This window comes from Apodemus sylvaticus, chromosome 11 (genome assembly GCF_947179515.1).
Source record: "Apodemus sylvaticus chromosome 11, mApoSyl1.1, whole genome shotgun sequence".
Lineage (NCBI taxonomy): Eukaryota > Metazoa > Chordata > Mammalia > Rodentia > Muridae > Apodemus > Apodemus sylvaticus.
The window spans coordinates 58,115,364-58,137,469 of NC_067482.1; the positions used below are offsets into that span (position 1 = coordinate 58,115,364).

At 46.3% G+C, this 22,106-nt stretch overlaps 1 protein-coding gene across 3 annotated transcripts in view; it reads left to right on the top strand.

The window, feature by feature from the left end:
- Nucleotides 1-807: 807 nt before the first annotated feature.
- Ccdc149 (coiled-coil domain containing 149) overlaps nt 808-22,106 on the top strand; it is a 94,853-nt gene continuing 73,554 nt past the window's right edge. For 2 of the 3 annotated variants that reach the window (XR_007980225.1, XM_052199203.1), the window contains exon 1: nt 808-887. Coding sequence is in view for 2 of the 3 variants with exons in the window: in XM_052199203.1 (XP_052055163.1) it covers nt 840-887 (48 nt within the window). In the remaining variant the exon portion in view is untranslated. Of the gene's footprint in view, nt 888-18,944; nt 19,044-22,106 lie in introns of those variants that run through there. The other variant, XM_052199204.1, reaches the window with a different exon arrangement.

Genomic DNA, 22,106 nt, shown 5'->3' on the forward strand with positions numbered 1-22,106 from the left:
ATATGAGCCCTGTTGTGTTTGCAAACTGTTTCCCTGGAGTCACCCACAATCTCTGACTCTTACAGTCTTTCCACCTCCTCTTCTACACAGAGCCCTGAATAGCACAATCTTCAGCTCCTCTCTTAACTCGTGCTAAGTCCTGCCATCAAGCCTTTTTGGTCCTATTCAGAATTTAAAGTTTTATTTTCAAGTTTTGTCCTTGCGTTCTAATATGACATCGGATACTTAAAAAGAAATGTTAGTGGCTTTAAACATCAGTATAAGTGTCCAGTGTGGCGAACTTCATTCATACGCTCAACCAAAATATGTAGAGCATCTACTGCGTGCCAAAATTGTTCCAACGCTTACTCAGGGAAAAGAAAGGCCCTTCTCTGGTGGAGCTTCAGCTCCAGTGGTAGAGGCCTGATCTGGCAGGGGATGGCTGGATGGGGGAGTTTGGCTTCTCGGCGTGGGGGTGACACCCACCTGATCGCCAGTCTCCTTCCCTCACCACAGGCCTGGAATGCTCGAGTCTGGGGTTGTGTGATGGCTCACACGCAGGCTCCCTTCCCTAGGAGACACAGCTGGTGGCCTGGGGTCCCCGGGGTGCCGCGGCTGGCGCCGGCCCCGAGCCTCAATAGGGCAGTGGTTGGGGCCCCGGCTCCTCCTCCCTTTCCTCCGCGGAGGCTGACGTGGAGGTAGCGGCGCGGGCAGCCGCGGGAGGCGACGGCGCGGAGGTTCAGAGGTGCCCGGCCCTCTCCGGGCTGCGCGGGGCCGGGGTGGCGGCGGCGGTGGCAGGAGCCGGCGGAGGAGAAGGGAAACGGGGGCTGTGCCGCTGGCCCGCGCAAGCCGGAGGGGACATGGACGGCGATCGGACCGAGAGCGACTGGCAGGGGCTGGTGAGCGAGGTGAGGCCGGGGCTCCAGGTCGGCCTCCGGAGCGGCTGCAGCCGGTCCCCAAGCCCCGCGAGGCCGGGTAGCAGGTGGCCGCGGCAGGACCTGCAGGTGCACGGTCCGCCCCGCACTTTCGGGCCTGCGGGGGCGCCGCGGTCTCCCGCGCCATCTGGTGCCAGGCTTTGGGGAGGGGCCTTTGGCTCGCCAGTGTTTGGCCTAGGATTGGAGAGACTAAGGAAACCCTGGGATCCGGGAGGGGAAAAGAGCCAAGCCCCACCTGCTTGCCTAGTCACCACTGTTTTGGAGGCAAGCGATTGGATGATTCCTGGTGCTGAAAAGGTGACGCCGGAGGGACCATCCGGGCCCTTGAGTGACAACTGGGCAGGTGATATGACTTGCAGCAGTGGGTCTGGGTGAAGGAGTTTGGCGTCCTTGCAATGGCTGGTTCATGCGTTCACTTACTCAGCTCCTGTTTCCCGCACCTACTGTGTGTGTGTGTGTGTGTGTGTGTGTGTGTGTGTTAGTGAAGCCATTCATTTCTCAAAGGAAAACGAAACAGGTACATAGGTGAATTGACCTGTGCATATAGACAAGGCCAAGTCCTCCCCTGTGAATGGATTAGAAGGCCACCTCCTCTTTAATCCACCCAGAGTTTGTTGGCTCGGGTCGGCTAGTTTCTACAGGTGAGAGGGATAGAGATGTCTTCCTTCCCCTAGCAAGCTACCATTCACCTCCCCCACCTGTGTGGGTGGGTCCTCCGTTATCTAGCCACTTTAACACCCAGTGTGTGTAGGGCAATGAACTCCTCCACTTTAGAGCGACTTAATTTACTTTCTTTAAGCATTGGTCTAGCATTGGAAAGGATGATCCCTTATGTCTCGGCCCATGGCCTATTTCTATCTTCTCTGTCAGGTTATCTTATCTGTCAGGCTTTATGTCAAGGGATAGATCCACTGGGGATCTCATCTCAGGGTCCATCAATAACCATCCATAACAGTAGAAGATGATGGAGGAGGGGGGGTTCTCCATGGAAATCCAGTACTGGGCTCTGACAGAGAAGGTACAATATTCTTGTTCCAGTAGATCTGTGTTGAGAATAGTCATTACAAACCAAGTGCATTAGCTGGCCACAGGGATGCATACTTCTGATCCCAGCACTCGATAGAGGACTAGGCAGGAGGATCAGGAGGCCAAGGCCACCCTCTGCTACATAGTGAGTTCAAAGCTCTGCATAAGACCCTATCTCCCCCCAAATGAATAAACAACAAACAAGAAGTTACTTAACACTATTCTGTGCTTAGAATTCTGTGGTCACCGCCGGTTCAGAAGACACTTCAGCACCCACTGTCTTCAGAAAGCACATGAAGTTTCCTGCTGTAGTCTGGGAACAAAGTTACTCAGTAAACAATAAAAACATTTCCTTGAGAAAGGGACTGTATCCAAAGCTAAGTTGTACCAGGCATCCCATCAGGGTGTCTCCCAGTGTCAGGTGTTTATTCGCACTGAGCACATTGCACGGTAGTGGTATCCTAGCTAGCCTGTATTTTTTAATTGGTTCTTCAAAGCCTATGCTTTGAGCTCCATATACAGAAAATAATTGATAAATGTTGGCTAAAAAAAGCCCAGTGATTGAAACAGTATTCAGCAAAACCAGAACGGGGAAGTGGGAAGGGGTGGGAGGGAGGACAGGGGAAGAGAAGGGGGCTTACGGGACTTTCGGGGAGTGGGGGGGGCTAGAAAGGGGGAAATCATTTGAAATGTAAATAAATTATATCGAATAAAAAAAAAAAAGCCCACTGATCCTGAAATGGGTCTTTTAAAAGTTGTCCCATCCACCCCAAAGTCTTGTTGATGTTATACAAGAACCAAAATGTATAAAATGTTACAAAAATGTATAAAAATGTATTTCATGTCTTAAGTTCATAATTTTGTACACATTCCTAGCTATCATGGGCTATGTGTTATAGAATAATGGAATTTGCTGTTTCATAGATGTATATTAAAGACCCCTATGGTGTGACCACGAGCAGAATTTGCTTTCTGCCTTAGGCACTAATGTCTGTCCCTTGACTATGTCCTTCATGCCAGTTGTTGCACAGAAAACCATATTTCCCTTATCTGTTGAGCCTCATTCAACAGCAATTTATATAGGAATCACTTCTCAAACAGGATGGGAATTGGGGCTCAGGCGGGCCAAGGAACGTGCTCTAAGACCCACAGCTTGTAAGTGGAGGAAACATGACTTGAACCCTGGTCTGTCTGGCCCTGGGACCTTGCTTGGCAGTATGAAGCAGTGATTTATATGATATGTCTACATCTGTCATTAAATGGTATGCCTTCTAAGGCAGGGGGGGGGACCATATTTAATCCATCTTTGAATCTGAAGCAAACAGATCAGCTTTCTTAAAATAAGGCCTGAAGATCGGAATCATTCTGGATGCTCATGAAAGGGCAAATGTCTGGGTCTTCAATTTATTGCAGTGAATGGAAATTTGCTTCCCAAACTCCCACACATATGACAGGTTTAGCTCCTCCTAAGTATTCATGGTTTTCTTTGGAAGTAGGGTCTTTGTAGATATTGTGAAGCTGAGAATCTTGCAATGAGACCATCTTACATTTAGGGTGGGACCTTAATCTAATGTCTAGTGTCTTTTTTACAGAAAGGAGAGAGAGGCTCAATACACTGAGACACGGGGAGAAGGCTCTAGGAAGACAGACACTTGGAGCAAAAACTTATAGAAACTGCCAGAGATTAGGGCAGTGCCCACTGGCGCACTGAATCTGGGCATCTGCTCTCCCTGACCAGGAGAACATGTTTTTGTTTTTTTAAGTTCTACTTGGTGTTCACTTGTCACATCAGCCACAGGGAACAAATCCACCTGCTGCTGGAAAGTGATGTGCTGAGAGATTCTGTCCCCTAGCCCACCTTCCTTGTAATTCCAGCTGCCCAGGAAAGTAACTATCCACTTTTTTTTTTAGTGAGCAGAGTCCTCTGTGTATGGGCTGGGCCTGGTATCTAGCCAAGTTGAATGCTAAGAACTGGTGGTGTTATCAAGAGATCTGAGGACCTAGGGAAGCAACTTGGACCAGGGCCAAATGAGCTTTGTAAAGGAATACCACCTCTTTCTGCAGAAAGTCCAGATTTCAGTCCCTACACCTAGGTCCCTACACCATTTCAGGTGTTTTCCTCCACTGGTTTGGGCATGGTTTTCGTTTTAAACAAGCTTACAGACATCAGGCTATTCCCCATTTTTATGGTAACCAACGGTGACAGCCTTGCTGTAAACACTCCTCGGGTGAAAGATTCACGGCTGATGCTCAAAGCTGGACATTCAAGGCCTGGGGAGGTGCAAATGGCCTGTTGCCACACGTGGTGGTCATTCAGCCTTAGAGAAACCACAAAAGCAGTCACACACATAATCTGTGACTTGTATTAATTACTTTTCTGTCTCTGTGACCAATTAACTGGACAAAGATAAACTTAAGGAGAAATGGTTTTTTCTGGCTCGTGCATTCAGATGGTTCAGTCCATCAGGTCAGGGAAGATGTGCTGAAGAGAGCAGTGAATTCAGCTCCCTCGCTGCCTTTCTCCTCCCGTTCCCCATTCATTAGTCCAGGCCCCGGGTATGGCATGGGTCTGCCCAGATTCAGGGTGGGTCTTCTCCCTTCTGTTATTCTTCTCTGGAAATGCCCAAACAGATATGCCCACCACAGTGTTACCACCAATCTTCGCAGTGATTGTCAGTGCAGTCAAGTTGACAGTCATCTCTTAACCTAATCACCGACTGAAATTTGGTTGGTTCATTTGCGCATGTTGTATACAGTGGGATATATGACTGGCTGTCAACCTCCTTTGGAGGGTATTCTCTTTTCCTATAGGGATTGCTTAGCAATGTCCATCTGATGGCTTTAATGCCTGGATTTGGGCCCATTGACCTGCTAAGGGTCTATAGACTGAGAACAGGGATTAAAAAAGATCCCCAGATAAAACTGGGGGGACTAAAGCAAAGAAAGGAAGCTTCCAGGCAGCTCGTGCGAGCGCCTCCTTGTTTCCTTCCCCTCACCCTTAAGAGGACAATAAAAATGCTCACTTTTATTTTAGTTTATCCCAGAGCTCTCTATGTACCCCAGGCCGATCTGAAACTCACAGAGACCCACTCTGCTTCCTGAGGGCTGGGATTAAAGGTTGCAGCACCATGCGTGGCTACCTTAGGTGTCCTGAAGATAAAAGCACACGAACCTTGTGCTTGGCAGGTGAATTTAGACCAATGAGCATACACTCTAGGACCCTGGCTTTGATGATTTTAAACAAGATAGACATCCATGTGTCTTTCATGTTATGGTCCGTGCAGTCCAGGTGTGCCTACACTCTGCTCTGTGGATCAGTCAGAACCCGGCCTCCTTCCACATTGTTGCTCTACTATAATTTAGGGCATGCCCATCAGCTGGGTGGTTGAACCCAGATGCTGCTACTTTTAAATTCTAGCTCATCGGAAGGGGAAAGATGGAGAGGGCAGGGGGAATCCAGAGCAGGGGCTTTTCTTGCCTGAGGGACGGATGGAGAGTTTTCTGTATTACTTCTGGTCACAAGTCATTGCTTGGAGTGTTGTCAGATGACCAGCATTGACAGAAAGGATAGAAAGAAAATATAATCTTTAGCTATCTATACCCAACTTGTGTTTGAAGGATCCTACTAAAAGGTAGGGAGTATCTATGAACATGGAAAGACAAATCATCAAAGAAAGAGGTAGATAAACTGAATTTTATCAAAATTAAAAGTTATTTGCCTATGAAAGACTTGCTTGGTAAATGCAAAACAAGCCATGGGTTGGGAGATAGTATGTGCAGAATACATATCTCATATCCAGGATATAGAAACAATTCTTATAACCAAATAAGAAAATAAGCAATCTAATTTTCCAAATGGGCAAAATTAAGTAGATGCTGCTCTAAAGAAGAGATAGGGATGGCAAGTGCGCACCTGCACAGATGTTCAACATTATCAGTCACTAGGGAAATGGAAATCAGAACCACAGGGAGAAATGATGACAACACAACTGTTAGAATAGAAAACAGCAAACAAACTAATAAAGAACTAGCAGGATGCAGAGCCAGCAGAAGTCTCCATTGCTGGAAGGAATAGACCTTGGTAGTCACTTCTGGAAGCAGTGTGTTTGTGTGTGTTTGTGTGTGTGTGGTTTGTGTGTGTATGTGTATGTGTGTGTATGTGTAATCTTTGTGTGTGTGTGTGTGGTCTGTCTGTCTGTCTATGTCAGTGTATGTGTGTGTGATGTGAGCGTGTGTCTGTCTATGTCAGCGTCTGTGTGTGTCAGTATATGTATGTATGTATGTATGTATGTGTGATATGAATGTGTGTGCGTCTATGTCAATGTCTGTGTCTCTGTTAGTGTATGTGTGTGTGATATGAGTGTGTGTCTCTGTCTATGTCAGTGTCTCTGTGTTAGTGTATGTGTGTGTGTGTAAGCCTGTCTATGTCAGTGTCTGTGGGTTAGTCTATGTGTATGTGATGTGTGTGTCTATGCCATTGTGTGCTAATGTATGTATGTATGTATGTATGTATGCATGCATGTATGTATGTATGATATGTGCGCGAGCGTGTGTGTGTGTGTGTGTGTGTGTGTGTGTGTGTGTGTGTGCCTGTGCATGCACAGAGGCCATGGAGGACACCCAGTGTCCTGCTGTATCACTATCTGCCACATTCTCCTGAGACAGGGGCTCTCACTCTCCCTAGAACTAGGCTGGCAGCTAGCAAGTCCCAGAGATCTTCCTGGTTTCTTCCACTTTTTCTGGGATTAGTGCTGGGGTTCCAAGCATGTGCTACACCAGCTGCTGCCTCTTTGTGTGGCTACTGAGGATCTGAAGTCAAGTCCTCTCGCGTGTGCGGCAGACATTCTTACCCGTGGAACCATCTCTCTGGCCCTTCACATATTCTCTAAACACACTTTTATTAAGGTTATTTGATATATTAAACCCCATACTTGTTTAGTGTGTGCATTTGATAGTTGGGGCTTGAATATCCACCCAGTGATGGATATTACTGAGACCAAAGAATAAAGAAATCTTTGAAAAGCCAAAGTAAAGAGATAGAAAACCCTTGTGGTTTGCCAGAGCTTTGTAGTAATGTGAAAGAGGAACTTGGGGGAGCTTTTTGGTTTGATGGACATATCTTTTATCTTGATTATGGGGGTGGTTATATTGGGGGTGACTACGTTTATTAAAGTTTATAGAACTTTGAACTTTAGAGAGGTGGTTTTCTCTATGTAAATTACACGAAAATACTATAGTACATATATTTCTTTTAAAGAGGAGGCAGTGAATATTCAAGACAGCCATTGCTATTGACAGCCTCACTCTGTGTCTTTGTAGTTCTTAAACTCAACACGTTTGTGTCTAGAGGAGCCATGCATGTTCTCTCCCCGGCTCACTCCCTCTCCTGCGATACTCACTGTGCTGGGCTCAGCATCCCTTCTAAGAGACTAAGGACCAAGTCCTCCTTCGCAGTCTGATTCTGCCCTACCCTTGGTGTAGGACGTGTTTTATTATCTCTGGGAGATCTTGGTAGAGGGAACTACTGGGCAGCCATTTATGCCATGTCATCGTGAGGGCAAGGCATTCAGAATGGAAATGGCCATCACTAGGTTTTGCTGGATTTCCCTTCTCTGGGACAGGAAGGCATGTCTGGCCTCTTCAAAGAGACAGACACATGCAGGGAGAACCAGGGCAGTGGCTACAGGAAATGGAGGTGACAAGGGAAGACAGAGTGTTCTGTTAATGTTTTGAAGTGTTCACTCCCATTAGCTGATATTTTGTATTTAATAAAAGGACCATGCACAATAATACACAGGCTGGGCAGAGGGGCAGACATAGAGGAAGTGGAATGTGAATTGGTCCCTTCCCTCTAGCCCAGTAGTTCTCAGCCTTCCTAAGGCTGCAATCCTTTAATACAGTTCTTCATGTTGTGGTGACTCCCCTCCCCCCCAGCCACAAAATTATTTTCGTTGCTACTTCATAACTGTAATTTTGCTACTGTTGCAAATGTAACATAAATGGTCTTAGGAAACCTCTATGAAAAGCTCATTCAACCCCCCAAAGAGATCATGACCTTCAGGTTGAGAACCACTGTTTGTAGTTAAAGAGGGAAGACTATCATGAGCAGAGTTGGGCCTGAGCTGGTGTTTCCTTTGAGAGGAAGCATTCCAAGAAGGGGCAGGAACTATTTGGTTGGGAGATAGCATGTACTAGTGTTAGACAGGGTAGATCAGTGGTAGGTCAGGTAGTAACAAATGGATTCAGAGGCTAGACAGCATGGTAACTGGAGCAGAGAGGTACCAAATGCTTGTCCAGCTAAAGTCCAAGTTGATGAAAAGTACTTGGGGTAGATTTGTTTCCATTGAACTTACGTGTTGCATAGCTTCAATCATCTGCAGGGCATGATGCCAGGCAGTGGGAATGTATAAACAATGGAGTGACTCCCAGGAATCAGGGAGAGACAGGCGAGGGTGAGCTGCTACTGATCTGATCTTGTCTGCCAACAGCGCTGGTCTCAGTTATTTATGTGGTCTAGAGATAGGGCTCTGATGGCCAGACCTCTGGTTTTGAATGAGTGACTTCATTAAGTATACGGTAAAGTAAAAGAACGAATAGCAATTAGCAGATAGAGAGAAATTACAGATAGACAGTAAAATATTAAGTCGGGAGTTTACAACATTAGCAGAATCTACTGGAGTAGTACAGCTGAGAGAACAAAAGGGACACCATCAAATCTGGATCTTACAAAAAATAAAATAGCAGAAAATAAAACAGGCAAATCTCACTGAGGCACTCAGTTGCAGTTCTGCCTCCAGAGTCCCAGGCCAAGCAGAGTGTCCCATCAACTAGGCCTCCAAGTGAAAGACCGAAAAGCCGCAAATGGAGATGACATCATTAAACAGACCTGAGGGTGGACTGGGGAAGCTGGGGCAGTTGGCTGGAATTCCCAATCAAGAGTCTCAGGCGCTGGGTGGGTCCTCTCCATGCTTCCCAGAGATGAGCTTTCCACAGCTCAACAGCAGACTGTTTTATACTGTGGGATAAGCACTGGTAACCACACTTGGAGATAGTTTTACTTTCTAGCTGTTCACAAGCACACGATATTTTAGCTTCTAGCTGATTTCCCTTCTCTCCAATACAGAGGTGGGGGCAAGCCTGACCTAGGACAGAGGGTTTCAGAAGACACTTGATATAAACATGTTGGGTCTAAAGTGTGGGTGTGTTGTGTTGTGTTGTGTGTATATGTCTGAGTGTGTGTACCTCTTTCTAGACTCAGCTTCTCAAAGAACTTGAACAGAACACAGAAATTTGCCAATATAATTTGTATATTGCAACAATGAGCCCTAATTATCCTGCTCTTCTCCACCTCTCTACTGGACCCCAAAAGCTTTGAACTTCTTGGGAATACGTAACTCCAAGTCTTTAATTTGTAACCTTACACTGAGTACCAGACTTGTCCATTGTAGGGAGGTATAGTTGTAAGTATAGACTATATGACAGTGTCAATGCTCGAAAGAATGAAGAGATAAGGAAATGTAGAACTAGTGGGCACAGAACCCGATGGCAATGAGAAACATTTCATAGGGAGACCCCTGCATGAGTCACGGCAGCTGGATGGGGCAGTGGAGTGGGGTGATGGCCTTGATGGGTAGCTTGAGCATCATGGTATTGGGAATGACAGGAGGTGGGGGCAAAAGAGCTTGGTAAGGAGAGAGTACATGTTCTATTTTGAACTCTGCATTGTTCAGCTTGCTGGGAGTGCTTGAACTCTTGAGCAGAGCAGGGTGCTTACTGGGAATGCTTCTGATGAACAGCTATCTTTGTAGTGGCAGGCTAATTTCAGAGTAAGTTTATTAAAATTAGCATGTAGAGGGGGGATTGAGTGCATCTGCTATTTTTAACTAATGGGATTCATGTTCTCTCCTATGTGGAGGAATTCACATATGTACTTCTAATTTTGACAATTTCTTACTGCTATTATGTTGAGAAATTAGCTGAGTTTCACACTGAATAAAATACACTGGCTGAAGACTGGGAGAGTACTGTGGCTAATCTCTGAATGAAAATGACCAGAGTAAATAATGTTTCGTACACATAGCCTCTAGCCCATCAATCACACCAAACTGGGCCTGTTGAATGAACATGCTCTGGGGAGACTCGAACAATTGTCTACTCACTTACATAGACCTGTTGATAGACCAGAGAAAATATTGCACTCTAGCTTGATGATACAATGGCTTTACTGAGGTCATTTACAGGAGTGTGGGTGATTTCAAATCAGCTGTTTTACCCAAAAGCCCATCCAGCATGATGACAACTCATAAATATCCATCTCCATCGAGTATAGGGATGTCCATCTCAGGCAGCTCCTCTCAAGAGTTTCCTCTTGCCCTAGCAATTGCTCACCACTTATATAACTGCAAAGAGGAACCTCTTGCCATTTTCTAAGATCTTGAGTCTTCTAGACTTTGTGAGGTTCTCTAAGCCTTGTGAATTTTCCTCAGCTTCCTACTTCTCTCTAGAAGGAATATTTCAGTTTGGAAGAACTTGCCACATAGTGTCATTTTGGGTGCCTCATGGCAAGTGCTTGGCCCAGTAGAGTCTCTGCTCCTATTGTGGGGGCCTCAGACAAAATGGCACCACATGCTGGATCTAAATGGTTCCCAAGGAACATAAACAAAAATGGTTTGGATAAGAAGTGTCTCCTACCCAAGACTCATGTGTCAAAAGTTTGATTCCCCAGCTGGTGGAGTGCAGCATTGAAAGGAGGTTGGATCATGAAGGTTCTGACCTAATCAATGAATGAATGATTGCATGGATTTATAATTTGATGTGTTATTGACAAGTGATGAAAACTAGGAAGAGGGGCTTACTTGAAGGAAGTAATCGACTTGAGGGATGTACTAGAAGGGAGTGTCTGGCCCCAGAATTTTCCTCCTTCTCCTCTGCTTCCTGGCTGCTATGAGGTGAGCTGCCGTACTCTACCATATTCCTCCCACAAGATGCTTTTGCCTTGATACAGGCCTTAAAGTAATGGGTCCAGCCAACCTTACAAGAAACCAAGAACCTTTCTTCCTTTTAAGTTGTTTATGTCAGGCATTTTGTCATGGTAATGAATGGTTACACACCTTTGCCTGATTTTTCATATTTCATGTCACTTCATTTAATCTACTATTTCTATTATCATATCTATTTTATTGCAATAGACATCCTAATTTTGCTTGGATATCAGGTCTTCAATCCTGTCTATAGTCTATACAAATCATCAGTTAAGCTACTTTAAAAACAAAACAAGAAGCATGGAAACCTTCATTGGCTCCCCATTTTCTGGTACTTCATAAATTGGCTGCTTCAGCTAAACAGATTCTGCATACATCCTGGCTCCCTCCTCCTTACACACTGACCTCACTGGATCTTGTGTTCTCCCTGGTCAGAGCCCTTCTTGGTTCTTAACATTAGGCTGAAAAGGTCATCCCTCCTGTGGTGGTTTGAATTGTAATTGCCCCATAGGCTCATTTATTTGAATGCCTAGTCAATAGGGGTTGGCACTATTTGAAAAGGATTAAGCGGTGTGGCCAAACCCAGTCCCCCTCCCAACCTTCTGTCTGTCTACAGATCAGGATATAGTTCTCAGCTACTGCTCCAGCACCTGCCTGCATGCTGCCATGCACCCTGCCATGATGATAATGGACCAAACCTTTGATTTGGACTGTAGGTCAGTCCCCAATCAAAATTTTTTTTTTAAAATAAGAGTTGTATTGGTCATGGTGTCTCTTAACAGCAGTGTACAGCCGTACAGTGACTAAGATGCCCTTTAAAACCATCATGATCATTGAGCTTAAAGCTAGCACTTCTCTTCCTTCCTCATGCATCTTACTGAAAGTGCTACTCCATCAGCACTTGTCTACAGTCTGAGAGAGAATGGAACATCTCTGTGTATGTGTGCGAGCTCCTGCAAGATTAGTGAGCTCTTGAGAGATAGGACAGGAGAGCCAGTAGACAGAGAGCCAGTAGACAGTTTTGGAATGCTGACACTTTTTGAGATGACTGCCTAGGAACACCAGCTGACGGGATTGACCTATTTTGGACCATTTATGAAGAATAAAAAGTGGATGGCCCTGCCCACCTACCGACTCAGAGATGGTTAGTGGTAGGTAGAGCTCAGCAGTGTTGGATGGATCTCCCTTCCACCCAGTTAAATTTGGTGGGAATGGCTGGTGCAAAGGAATGGGGGTCTGTCCACAGTGTTAGTGGGACAGGCCGGATCACAGGTAAAGGTCATCCTTCAGTGCACTACTGGGCATGCTCTGGCGCAAAGCCTCTTACATGGCATAGATGCCCTTGGGCTGTCCGCTGGGGACCAAGGATGAGGCTCTTACTTACCATGATATGCATTGTGACAAGTGTTTTGTTGGGGGTGCAGGGGGAGAGGACAATTTACTGAGGGAAGAAAGAAGGTTCCAGGTGGAGGGGACTCCTAGGGCAGGAAGGATGGGCAGAATGTGACGTGGTTTGGTTGTTTTTCTGTTGCTGTTTAAAATACACTGACAAAAGGAACTTAAAAAGAAAAGAAGGAAGGTAGGACAGACAGACGAGGAGTCTTTTTTAGTTCATAGTTCCAGGGTAGTCCATCATATGAGGAAGTCAAAGAGGCAAGAGCTGGAAGCAGCTGATCCTATTGCACCTGCAGCCAGGAAGCAGATGAATCCTGTTCAGCTAGCTCCCCCTTCCTATGCAGTCTAGGGCCCTGGCACAGGGAAGTTAACTTACTCTAGATTATCCTTCAAAGGCATGCCCAGAGACAGAGCTATGCTATACAATCCTGACCATTGTTACCCAGATGATTCTAGATCCTGTCAAGTTGACAGGATTAACCATCATGTGGGAATGCAGAGGAAGGGTGTTCTAGGCAAAGGGGAGAGAGGCAGAGAAAGTGCTGAGGTAGCAGAACGAAGGCTTTGTTGGGGAGACCTCAGCTCAGCTGGCTTTAAGTGGGGGCACTCAGACTTCAAGAGCCCTGGTGGTAGTAGACAGAGAAGGTACCAGGGTGGTGAGTGGAGCCTTCACTCTGGAGGTGAACGATGGAATCGAGTGATCTGTCAGCTGAGCAGAAGAAACTGCCTTGGAGATGACTTGTCTGTCAGTCATGGCTGATGGAGACAAAGGCTGACAGGGACAAGAGCTAGACAGACGCAGGAGCCCATCTGTCCCTATGCCTGAGTCTTGGTTACATGTGCTCTCAGTGCCTCTGAGTCTGCCTTCCATGTCTTCTCTGTCCAAATGGCCCTAGTGCATACCCACCATCTTGGCCAGTTTCCTGTTTCAGACTGCTGTGCTCACCTGAGTCCTCTGCTGCTCAGATTTACCCTGGACTTGGGTAAATCTCCTCCTGTTTTGGACACATTATTTTCTCTGGGTTTTTATAAAGAGGAGGACTGTACCTGGCTGGTCCCTATCAGAAAAGAAGAACAAGTAAAAGGGTGTATAAAAGTGTGTTTTTGAGCCCCACTCCCTTATAGAGTGCTTACTGTTGTCAGGCTGTAGGAAAATCCCTCCCCGGGGCATCAAGGATGCCTCTGCAAACGGAGGTGATGTGTCAGCTGCAGCTGTCAACACGATGCCATTGACAATTCATGCTGATGGGGCACAGATTGACGTGCCTGCACACTCTGCCATCTGTAAATTCATGATGAAGGCAGTATTGGAGGTGGTTGGGTAGGGTGGGGACTCACTTTTCTAGCCAGCTCCAATTTTGCTTTATAATTGGCTCCAGCCTGATATGTATGCTGGGGTCAGCCTGTAACCTTTTCTTTCTTCCTTCACAGCTTTTCTAGACCTTGCAAGGTGCTTGCTGACTGCTCTGTTTATTCCAGGCAACTTCCATTCTAGGATCTCGTCTAAGAGCCTCTTCACCTCCAGCCTCACAGCTCCTTCATTGTCCCTGAGCGTGATCTCATTGCAGGCCCACACTGTTCTGACCCGCTCCACTTTAACCCCCTTCCGGTCTTGAGTACATCTGCTCGCCACTTTGATTTCCTGCTTTGCGGAGTGAAGTCAAGTTTAATGCTTAGGAAGAAGGCATGGTGCTTGTTCACAGAAAACTAGCAGTAACCTCCTTCCAGGAGATTTTAGACATGCCATCAGCCTTCCTGCAAGTCTCTTCCACCTTTTCTACCTCAGCCATGACTGTCCGCTCAAGTACTCATAAGAATTCTGACCATAACTATCCCTTGCTCAGAGCCTCTGTAAGTCCTTATTGGCTCTCACTTTGGCCCAAACGTTGCTGCCATTTAAGGCAGTTCTTACTTTCATCTAAACCAAAATGGACCAACTCTCTATTGTGTTTCTCTTTTCACACACTCAGCACCTCTGGTGAACAGAACCACTTCCGGTTCTATGCAAAGACTGGTTCCCTGCACCTGGCCTTTCCACGGGCTCAGAATTCTACCCAGAACTCTTCCACACTGCTTTTTCATTATTTGAATTTCAAGGCTCAGCCTTCAGTGCCTCATGCTTCTGATGCCTGCCCTCCCAAAGCATCCATTTTCTCAAACTCGCTCTCGTCCACCTGTCCCTGGGGCGGCTTTCCCTGAGGAGGCCTAAGTAGGATTATTCTTGCCTTGCCTTCAGCCTGGAGTTTCTCAGATGAGGACAGGGCTGATTCATTGCTCACTCTCCACTGGGCCTCTCTCAGTGTCTGGTTCACAATGGACAAATTCAGATGAGATGACAATCTGGATGGTTTGTCGTTAACACTTGAATTGAAAAACTACTGAATCAAAATAAGGACATCATATTTTTTATGAGGACAACGTGATTGTCTGTTTTTTTTTCCCTCCAAGTCTTCTTCTATCCATTTTTTTCCCATAGAGCTTCTGACTTTCAAACTATAGATTGTGATCTCTCAGAGGCAGTAAGTCAAACCATCTTTTAATAAGCTCTCTGATGTATGAGTTTACCATAGCTCACTTCCTTCCTCCCCGTTTCTTCCTTCTTATTCTTTCTGTGTCAGGATTTTACTGTATAGAGATATTGCTAGAAAAAGGCAGGCAGAGGCTGTGGGTGGGAAATCATTTGGTTATAAAGAGCTATTTTTATAATAGGATCTTACCTGCTCCTAAGTGGTCACCAGGCTTTCTTATGCTCTTGACTAGAATTAGCTCTCCCCAAAGATCATTTTCCACCTAGGCTTGACTCTTCTGCAATGAAATTGCACAATTTCTTTTTTTTTAAAGTATTCATTTTATTTTCTCTTTTCCATTTGTGTGTATGTGTGGGTGTGTGTATGTGTGTGCATGTGTGTGTATGTGTGTCTGTAGGGGGGAATGGGGTCAGGGCCATACCTATGGAAGCTAGAAGAGGGTTCAGATCCCCTGGAGCTGGAGTTACAGATGGTTGTGGTCACCTGATATGAGTACTGGGGATTGAACTTGGGCCCTCTGGAAAAGCAGCAAGTGCTGCTAACTGCTACGATGTCTCTTTGGCCCCAGTGTCTTTAATCACTGTGGTCATCATCTCATCGGGCAAAATATTAACAGAAAGAGTTCCTTATGACTGTTTTTCTTCAATTGTTATTTAGAGATATTGACTATATTCTAGGTACTTTCCCAAAAGTCAGGGTGCATCCCAAAGGGCATTCTCCCCCATAACCACCTTGGTGGTTAGACTGGGCAGGCATCACTTTACAGAGAAAGAAATGGGGATTCTGAGAGTTTATTCAGTACCTATTTTGTGGTTATTCAGCAAGAACTGGGAGCAAAAATGTCAACTTCAAATCACATGGTTTCCTATGAAGCCAGGGGCTTGTGCTAGAGGCCTTGGGTTCAAGCCCTTCTATCCTCACTTTCAGACTCTGAAAAATATCATTCCTCATATTGGCACCCATCTCACTTAGGCCTAAACCCTAAAGCCTGAGCTAACAAAGCAAGACTTTGGGTTTTGGCTCAAGATTCCTTCCTGAACTCCACATAGGCTAGAAACAGCAGCAATGGGGTCAGAAGCCCTGTAGTTGTGACTATATCCTAAAGAGGGCATCAAAACATCTTCTCTACTGGTATGGGCTGGAGGCAGGTATACCAGATGACCCAGTCATACTCAGAGTTTACTTCCCCACCTTGGCCTTGCCTCCTCTCCCTGGCCAGGCAAGGTGTCCTTGGGCAACAGGGAAGGATTGGCCATGATGGCCCAGATTTTTGAATGAGGAAGAAATTGAAAATAAAAGTGAGCAACTAAAGTTATTATATAGGCATGATAAATAGCATAGGTAATGATGGGTTTTAACTTTAATATTGAGTAATATAAATTTTCTGTACATTTCAAATTTAGCAAATATGGATATATTTAAGATGTGGGAAAAATCTTTAATTTACCTAGACTTGACTGCTGTTAATAGATGTGTGATCTCTCATTTCTTATGTTGTCATTTCTACAAAATGAACCAGTAGTGTATGCCATTTTTTTTTTTTGTATCTACGTGAAGACTAACCTGCAGGCAGTGAAAGCACATATTTTATATGGAAAGATGAATGCATCTTTTCCATGTGTCTGCATCCATGTGCTAACCACTCTGTTTGGCAGCGTGAACCTAGGAGAAGGAGGCCTAAGAAAGTGAGGCAGACTAAAGTCTCCTGCAATATGCAGCTTTATTCACAGTATCAGTCAATTAATGCGCCGAGGGATCAGAAGCGTAAAGTGTGCAGACACAGGACACGCCGAATGTGGCCAACACGCTTTTCCCACAGAGTAACCTCACTGATATTCTCGCACAATAGCCACATACTGGTGTTTATCCGACAGCGAATTCCAGGATGTGTGTGCTTCCCAATTCTTAACTTCTTTTACTTAAAAAAATTCTAGAAGAGGGAGTTAGAATGATGGCTCAGAGGCTACGGGTGTCTGCTGCTCTTCCAGAGGATCTGGGTTCAATTTCCAGTACACATATGGTGGCTCACAGTCACCTATAACTCCAGCGCTAAGGGATTTGATGCCCTCTTCTAGCCTCTATGAGCAGCAGACACGCAAGGGGCACACAGACACACAAGTAAGCTAACCATCTTACACATAGAATAATTATTCAGAAATTAACAAACAGAATTTCCTTTAAAACATAGTCTCTGAGAGAGAAGAGGCATTCATGGTGGCCCATGCCTCCCCCATGAGCTGTCACTCATGCAGTCCTGAGAGAGAGCTGCAGATGCCGTCAGCCTGTGACTCATCCACACCTGTCAATAACAGAGGGCCGAGACGGAATGTGTGTGTAATGCAGGAGCTGGGATTTGAGCCCCAGTCTTTTCCAACTCTGCCTAGTCTCAGGAAATGTGTGAATAAAAACACCAATGAAAATGAGGTGTCCTGTTCCCCTCAGTGGACCTCAGTGGGAGAGGATGTGCCTAGTCCTGCAGTGACTTGATGTGCCAGGGTGGATTGATACCCCTGGGGGAGGGGCTCCCCCTTCTCAGAGGAGAAGGGCATGAAGGAGGGGCTGTGGAGGGGGAGGAAACCAGGAGGAAGGGTGGCTGTGATCAGGATGTAAACTGAATAAATAAATTAATTAATGAAAAGAAAAAGAAAGTGAGAGAGTGAGCCAGGGTGGCCTAATATATTGAGTTCTTAAGTTTAGAAAATATGATTTTAATTTATTTCATTTTTATTTACGTGTAAGTTTGGCTGGCTGTCTCTATATATGTCTCTTGTGTTTGCAGACAGGCCAGAAATGGAGTGTCAGATCCCCCGGAGCTGGAGTTGCAGATGGTTTTGAGTTGCTCAGCGTGAATACTGGGGACTAAACACGGCTCCTCTGGAAGAGCTGAAGGCACTTTTAATTGCTGAGCCATCTCTTCACCTTCTGCAGAAGAGAATGGTACCAGAAGGGAAATGATCTTGCGCTTAAACTCTGTTAACAACTCCCTAGAATACTCACACACGTTTGTGTCATGGACAGCCAATGTCAGCTGTCAGCAGTGACATAGAGTTTTAGGGGGAACTCAATTCCTCACTTGACACTCCCAGCCAGGCCCCCAAATCTCTTCAATGTCAGTCACCTGTGCACACTACTGCACTGCATAAGTCAGGAAGGTGTTACTGCCTTTCTCCCTCAGGTGCAATTAGCACTAGTGTGGTGGCTTGCAGGCTGTCCATTCGATGGGCCAGCGTGCTGCAGGAAGGAGGAGAACAGGAGGAGAGAAGTGTCACCCCCTTTAACATATTGCCTGGGAAGTCCCTGAGAACAATTCTGCTTCTGTCTTGTCTGCTGCATTGTACACTCATGGGCCAATCACGGTATCTAGTTCAGAGGTCCTCACTGTGAGGGCCACGAGTGGCCAGGAGTACAGCATCCAGAACACTGTCTGTCATGGCTGTAATGGTTCTAGGTCAAGCACTCATTTATAATGGTCTTTGCACCTTGCCACAGTCAACCAGTTCTGGTCCTGATGAGAGGGGTTGCAGAACTAGCTCAGCTGGTAAGAACACTTACTGCTCTTCCTGAGGACCAGATTTCAGTTCCCACATCCACACGGGTGGCTTACAATAGTCTGTAATGCCAGCTCCTGAGGACCCACCTTCTTCTGGCCTCTGAGGGCACCTGCACACACACGTACATAGAAACACAATACACATACACACAAATTAGAGAAATACATCTTTTGAAAGAGAAGGACAACAACAAAAGAGGAGGAGGAGGGGAAGGGAGAGGGAAAAGAGGACCGCCTCTTAGTAAATGGCCAGATGTCAGATACCAGGCTAAAAAGCAGTTTTCATAATCTCATTTAAATCTCTATTAGCCGTATGCAATCGTGGTCTCCATTTTATAGATGGAAGACTTAGGGTCAGCAAGAGACAGATTTCCTCACTGAGATCATTCGGCTGAGGTTGCAGGGTAGGGATTGGTATCCAGATGCAGGACCCTCAAGTCCAGGGCCTTACTTGCTATTATTTACCACTGCTTTGTCCATTGAGGTCTCTCCACCTCTGCATTTCATCTCCTTTAGATGTGGCCAGTCTGGTCACTGGATCAGCCTATTTGGTATCCTGATGTTGAATTTCTTTACTGATAGAGAAATCTGTAAATCTTCATGTTACCTGCCTCAATGACATCCGAATGCTGTCTCAGGAATGCTTTTGGTAAGTGCCAGGTCTTCAGACTACACATGCGGCATTGTCGTCTAAATGCTATTTTGATTAATGGCAGTGACTGAGGTGGTGATGGTGGGGGACAAACAGACTGTGGTAGAAACAAAATGTGTCTAGTGTTGATTTGAGCTCCACTGGTGATTTGTAGCCAGTGAGCATTTTCCATTTCCCCCCGAAAAGCTGTAGTCTCGGGCCGCCCACTGGGACCCTTTGTTAACATAAGCGATCCGTGTGCATGGTCGGCAGCCGCAGACATAGATGGACTCCCCAGTAACAAGTCTTTACACTTCAGCTTGTCCTCTGAAAACTCCGGTGGTTTGAATCCCCACCCCGGGTCCCAGAATGAGTCTCCACCTGAATTTTTGCTGTGGGCTGGTTCTGAACTGACAGCTCTTGTTGAGGAAAATTTCTCCCTAATCAGTCATGCCTGGAGATGGTGGAAAGAAAATAAGCACCGTGAAGATGAGGCGCGAGAGCAAATTAGCAATGCTCTGGAAGAGCTGAGTGGTGCGCAGAGAGAGGGAGCGAACAGCTCCCCGCCTCGGGCTGCGGCTGGGGACACCTTCATCCTGCAGGCGGAAATTCAGGGCCCAAGTGGCCCTTTAGGGATGTCTATGAGGTTCTCATCCAGAGAAAACGACTGTAATGATCACGATTGGTTGGAATCCTGGCAGATGGTAGCAAGAGCTCTACTTACTTGGGTAATTAAAGCGGTAAGGATTTGCATGGTTGATTTGAAGGATCTCGAGGCTGCGGGTGCCCGCGTGTAGGGCAGACTGCGATGGAGCACCTCCTTGCTTTAGAGGATATGCACCTGGCACCAGTATGCGCGGATGAGAGCGGGGGCTGGGGGTGGGGCTTCCACACAGGCGCTGTCTCCAGTGCTCTGGTCCACTCATGGGACTGTTCAGCCCAGCAGGAGATACAGAAAGGTGACGTTTGCTGTCAAACCTGAGGAGGGAGACTGCTTCTTGCTTTTGGTGGCTCGGATGCGTTTTTCTTGATTACTGTGATGACAGAATGTGTTCTATTGGGGGTCGTGGGTGTGACTCAGGTGCCAGTGCGCCCTTTGCCTGTTTAGCACGTGGAAATCGGCAGCTGGATCCCCAGTACTATCCAAGGAAAGTGGCTGGTGGCGTTAGAGTTTCCACGCTTTGTTTTAGGTGAACTGTTTTATGGAATCCTTGCGACCCTCCTGTGAGTGAGATGGGGTGGTGAGCCAGGGGCCAAGTCTACATTCAGATCTCACCTTGGCTCCGACAAACTGTAATGTTTTGCTTGTGTTCTGGCTTCCTTAAAAAACAAAGCCTTTGTGCCCCCTCCCCTTTCTTCTATAGAGAGGAGAGATGTTGGTCAATAGTGGATGCATGCAAGGAGCTGTGTTATGTGTGGGTACTAGCCTCCAGAGTGAGAAAGACCATCTGCATTATGCACAGGAAGGAAGGAAAGAAGGAAGGAAGGAAGGAACTCAAGCACTGTTTGGAGAGTCCTTGTGGGTTTTTGGGGGGTGGGGTGATAGCCATGTAACCCACATGATGTTCCCCAAACCCCAGAATACAACTTGGTAACAAAAGTGATGCCTTCATGTTGGTTCATCCTGTGCTCCCTTTCATCAACAGCTGCCTGGGAGGCAGAAGGAGTCCTGAAGGGACCTTAGCTCCTCTCTCTCAGGAAGCAGAGACTTCCTCTCTGAAGGAGAAACATAGCCCTGGGTCCCTCTGGCTTGTGCTGTTGGGAGCATGTCTGAGAAGTTAGGAGCTGTTAGAGTTTTCAAAGGGGCATTTTAGCCCTGCCAGCAGAAGTGTTAGAGCCTTTTACATCTATCTGTCTGTCTGTCCTTCCATCTATCTACCTATCTATCTATCTATCTATCTATCTATCTATCTATCTATCCGTCTGTCCATCTGTCCGTCCGTTCGTCCATCCATCTATCTGTCTATGTATGTGTGTATGTATGTATGTATGTATGTATCTATCTATCTATATTACTATTTATTTATTTATTTATTTATTTTTATTTATATTTATTTATTTATTTATTTGCTAGGCATATACTCCACCATTGAGCTACATTCTAGTCCTCCAACACTGTCTGGAAAAATAGTCCTTCTATATGGCCCAAGTTGTTGCTTAAAAGCTGTCCTGCTCAGCTTCCCAAGTGCTGGCATCACAGGCACGCACCACCACCAGTGGCCTGGGGTCTTTTCTATGATCTCTTTCTCATTGCAGGGGAAGCTGAGCCACTGTAGTTCACCAGCTTTTGAAGTCAGCCTGACTGATATGTGCCACACATTCTGCTGCCCTTTTGATGCTGCTCAGCCCTGAAGAGCTGAATTGAACCCTTCTCCTCTGTGGAGATAGCCAGAGCATCCCCTCTTCCAACCTGTGTGTGACTGATGTATAATATAGTATGTAAATAGATACGTGAGCACAGGCTGCCCTTAAATCCACAGTGCTGTAGATCCCCACCCAGCCACCTGGACGGGCATGGGAGAGTCTGCGGCTGCCTGAGGGATCACAGTGCTGTCTCCTGAGCATTTGATCTCTGTAATAAACTGGAGCTGCACACCCCACTGGCAGGCAACATCTTGGCCTCAGGCAAGGTCGGATTATCCTTACACTGGTGACAGCAGCATCGGTCTAGGGAAGGGGTGAGTTTGACAAAAATGTGCTATATTCAGCAAAGGAAGAGGGATGTCCTGGCGCACCGTGACCAGCATAGATACAGCGGAAGAGAGCAGCCTTCTTCCCTGGAGTTCTTACTCAGCGTTTCCAGGCCCAAAGGAAGCATGGAGTGGGGAGCATGAGTGGAGGTGTGGCGTGGGGGAGAGATGCAGCAAGAGAGAAGGATTGAAACAGACAATCGGGTGCATCTCGTTATTCGACACTCCAGTTAAGCAAGACCGTCGGGAATTTGACAAACCCCCCAGCTACTTTGGTTCACGTTATAAACTCTTCCAATTACCTGAAATCTCACTTAACTTAAATTCCAGCACATCCCCTGCGGGATTCAAATAATCAAAGTTTGCCTGTCGAAAGTAATCCCAAGGAGGG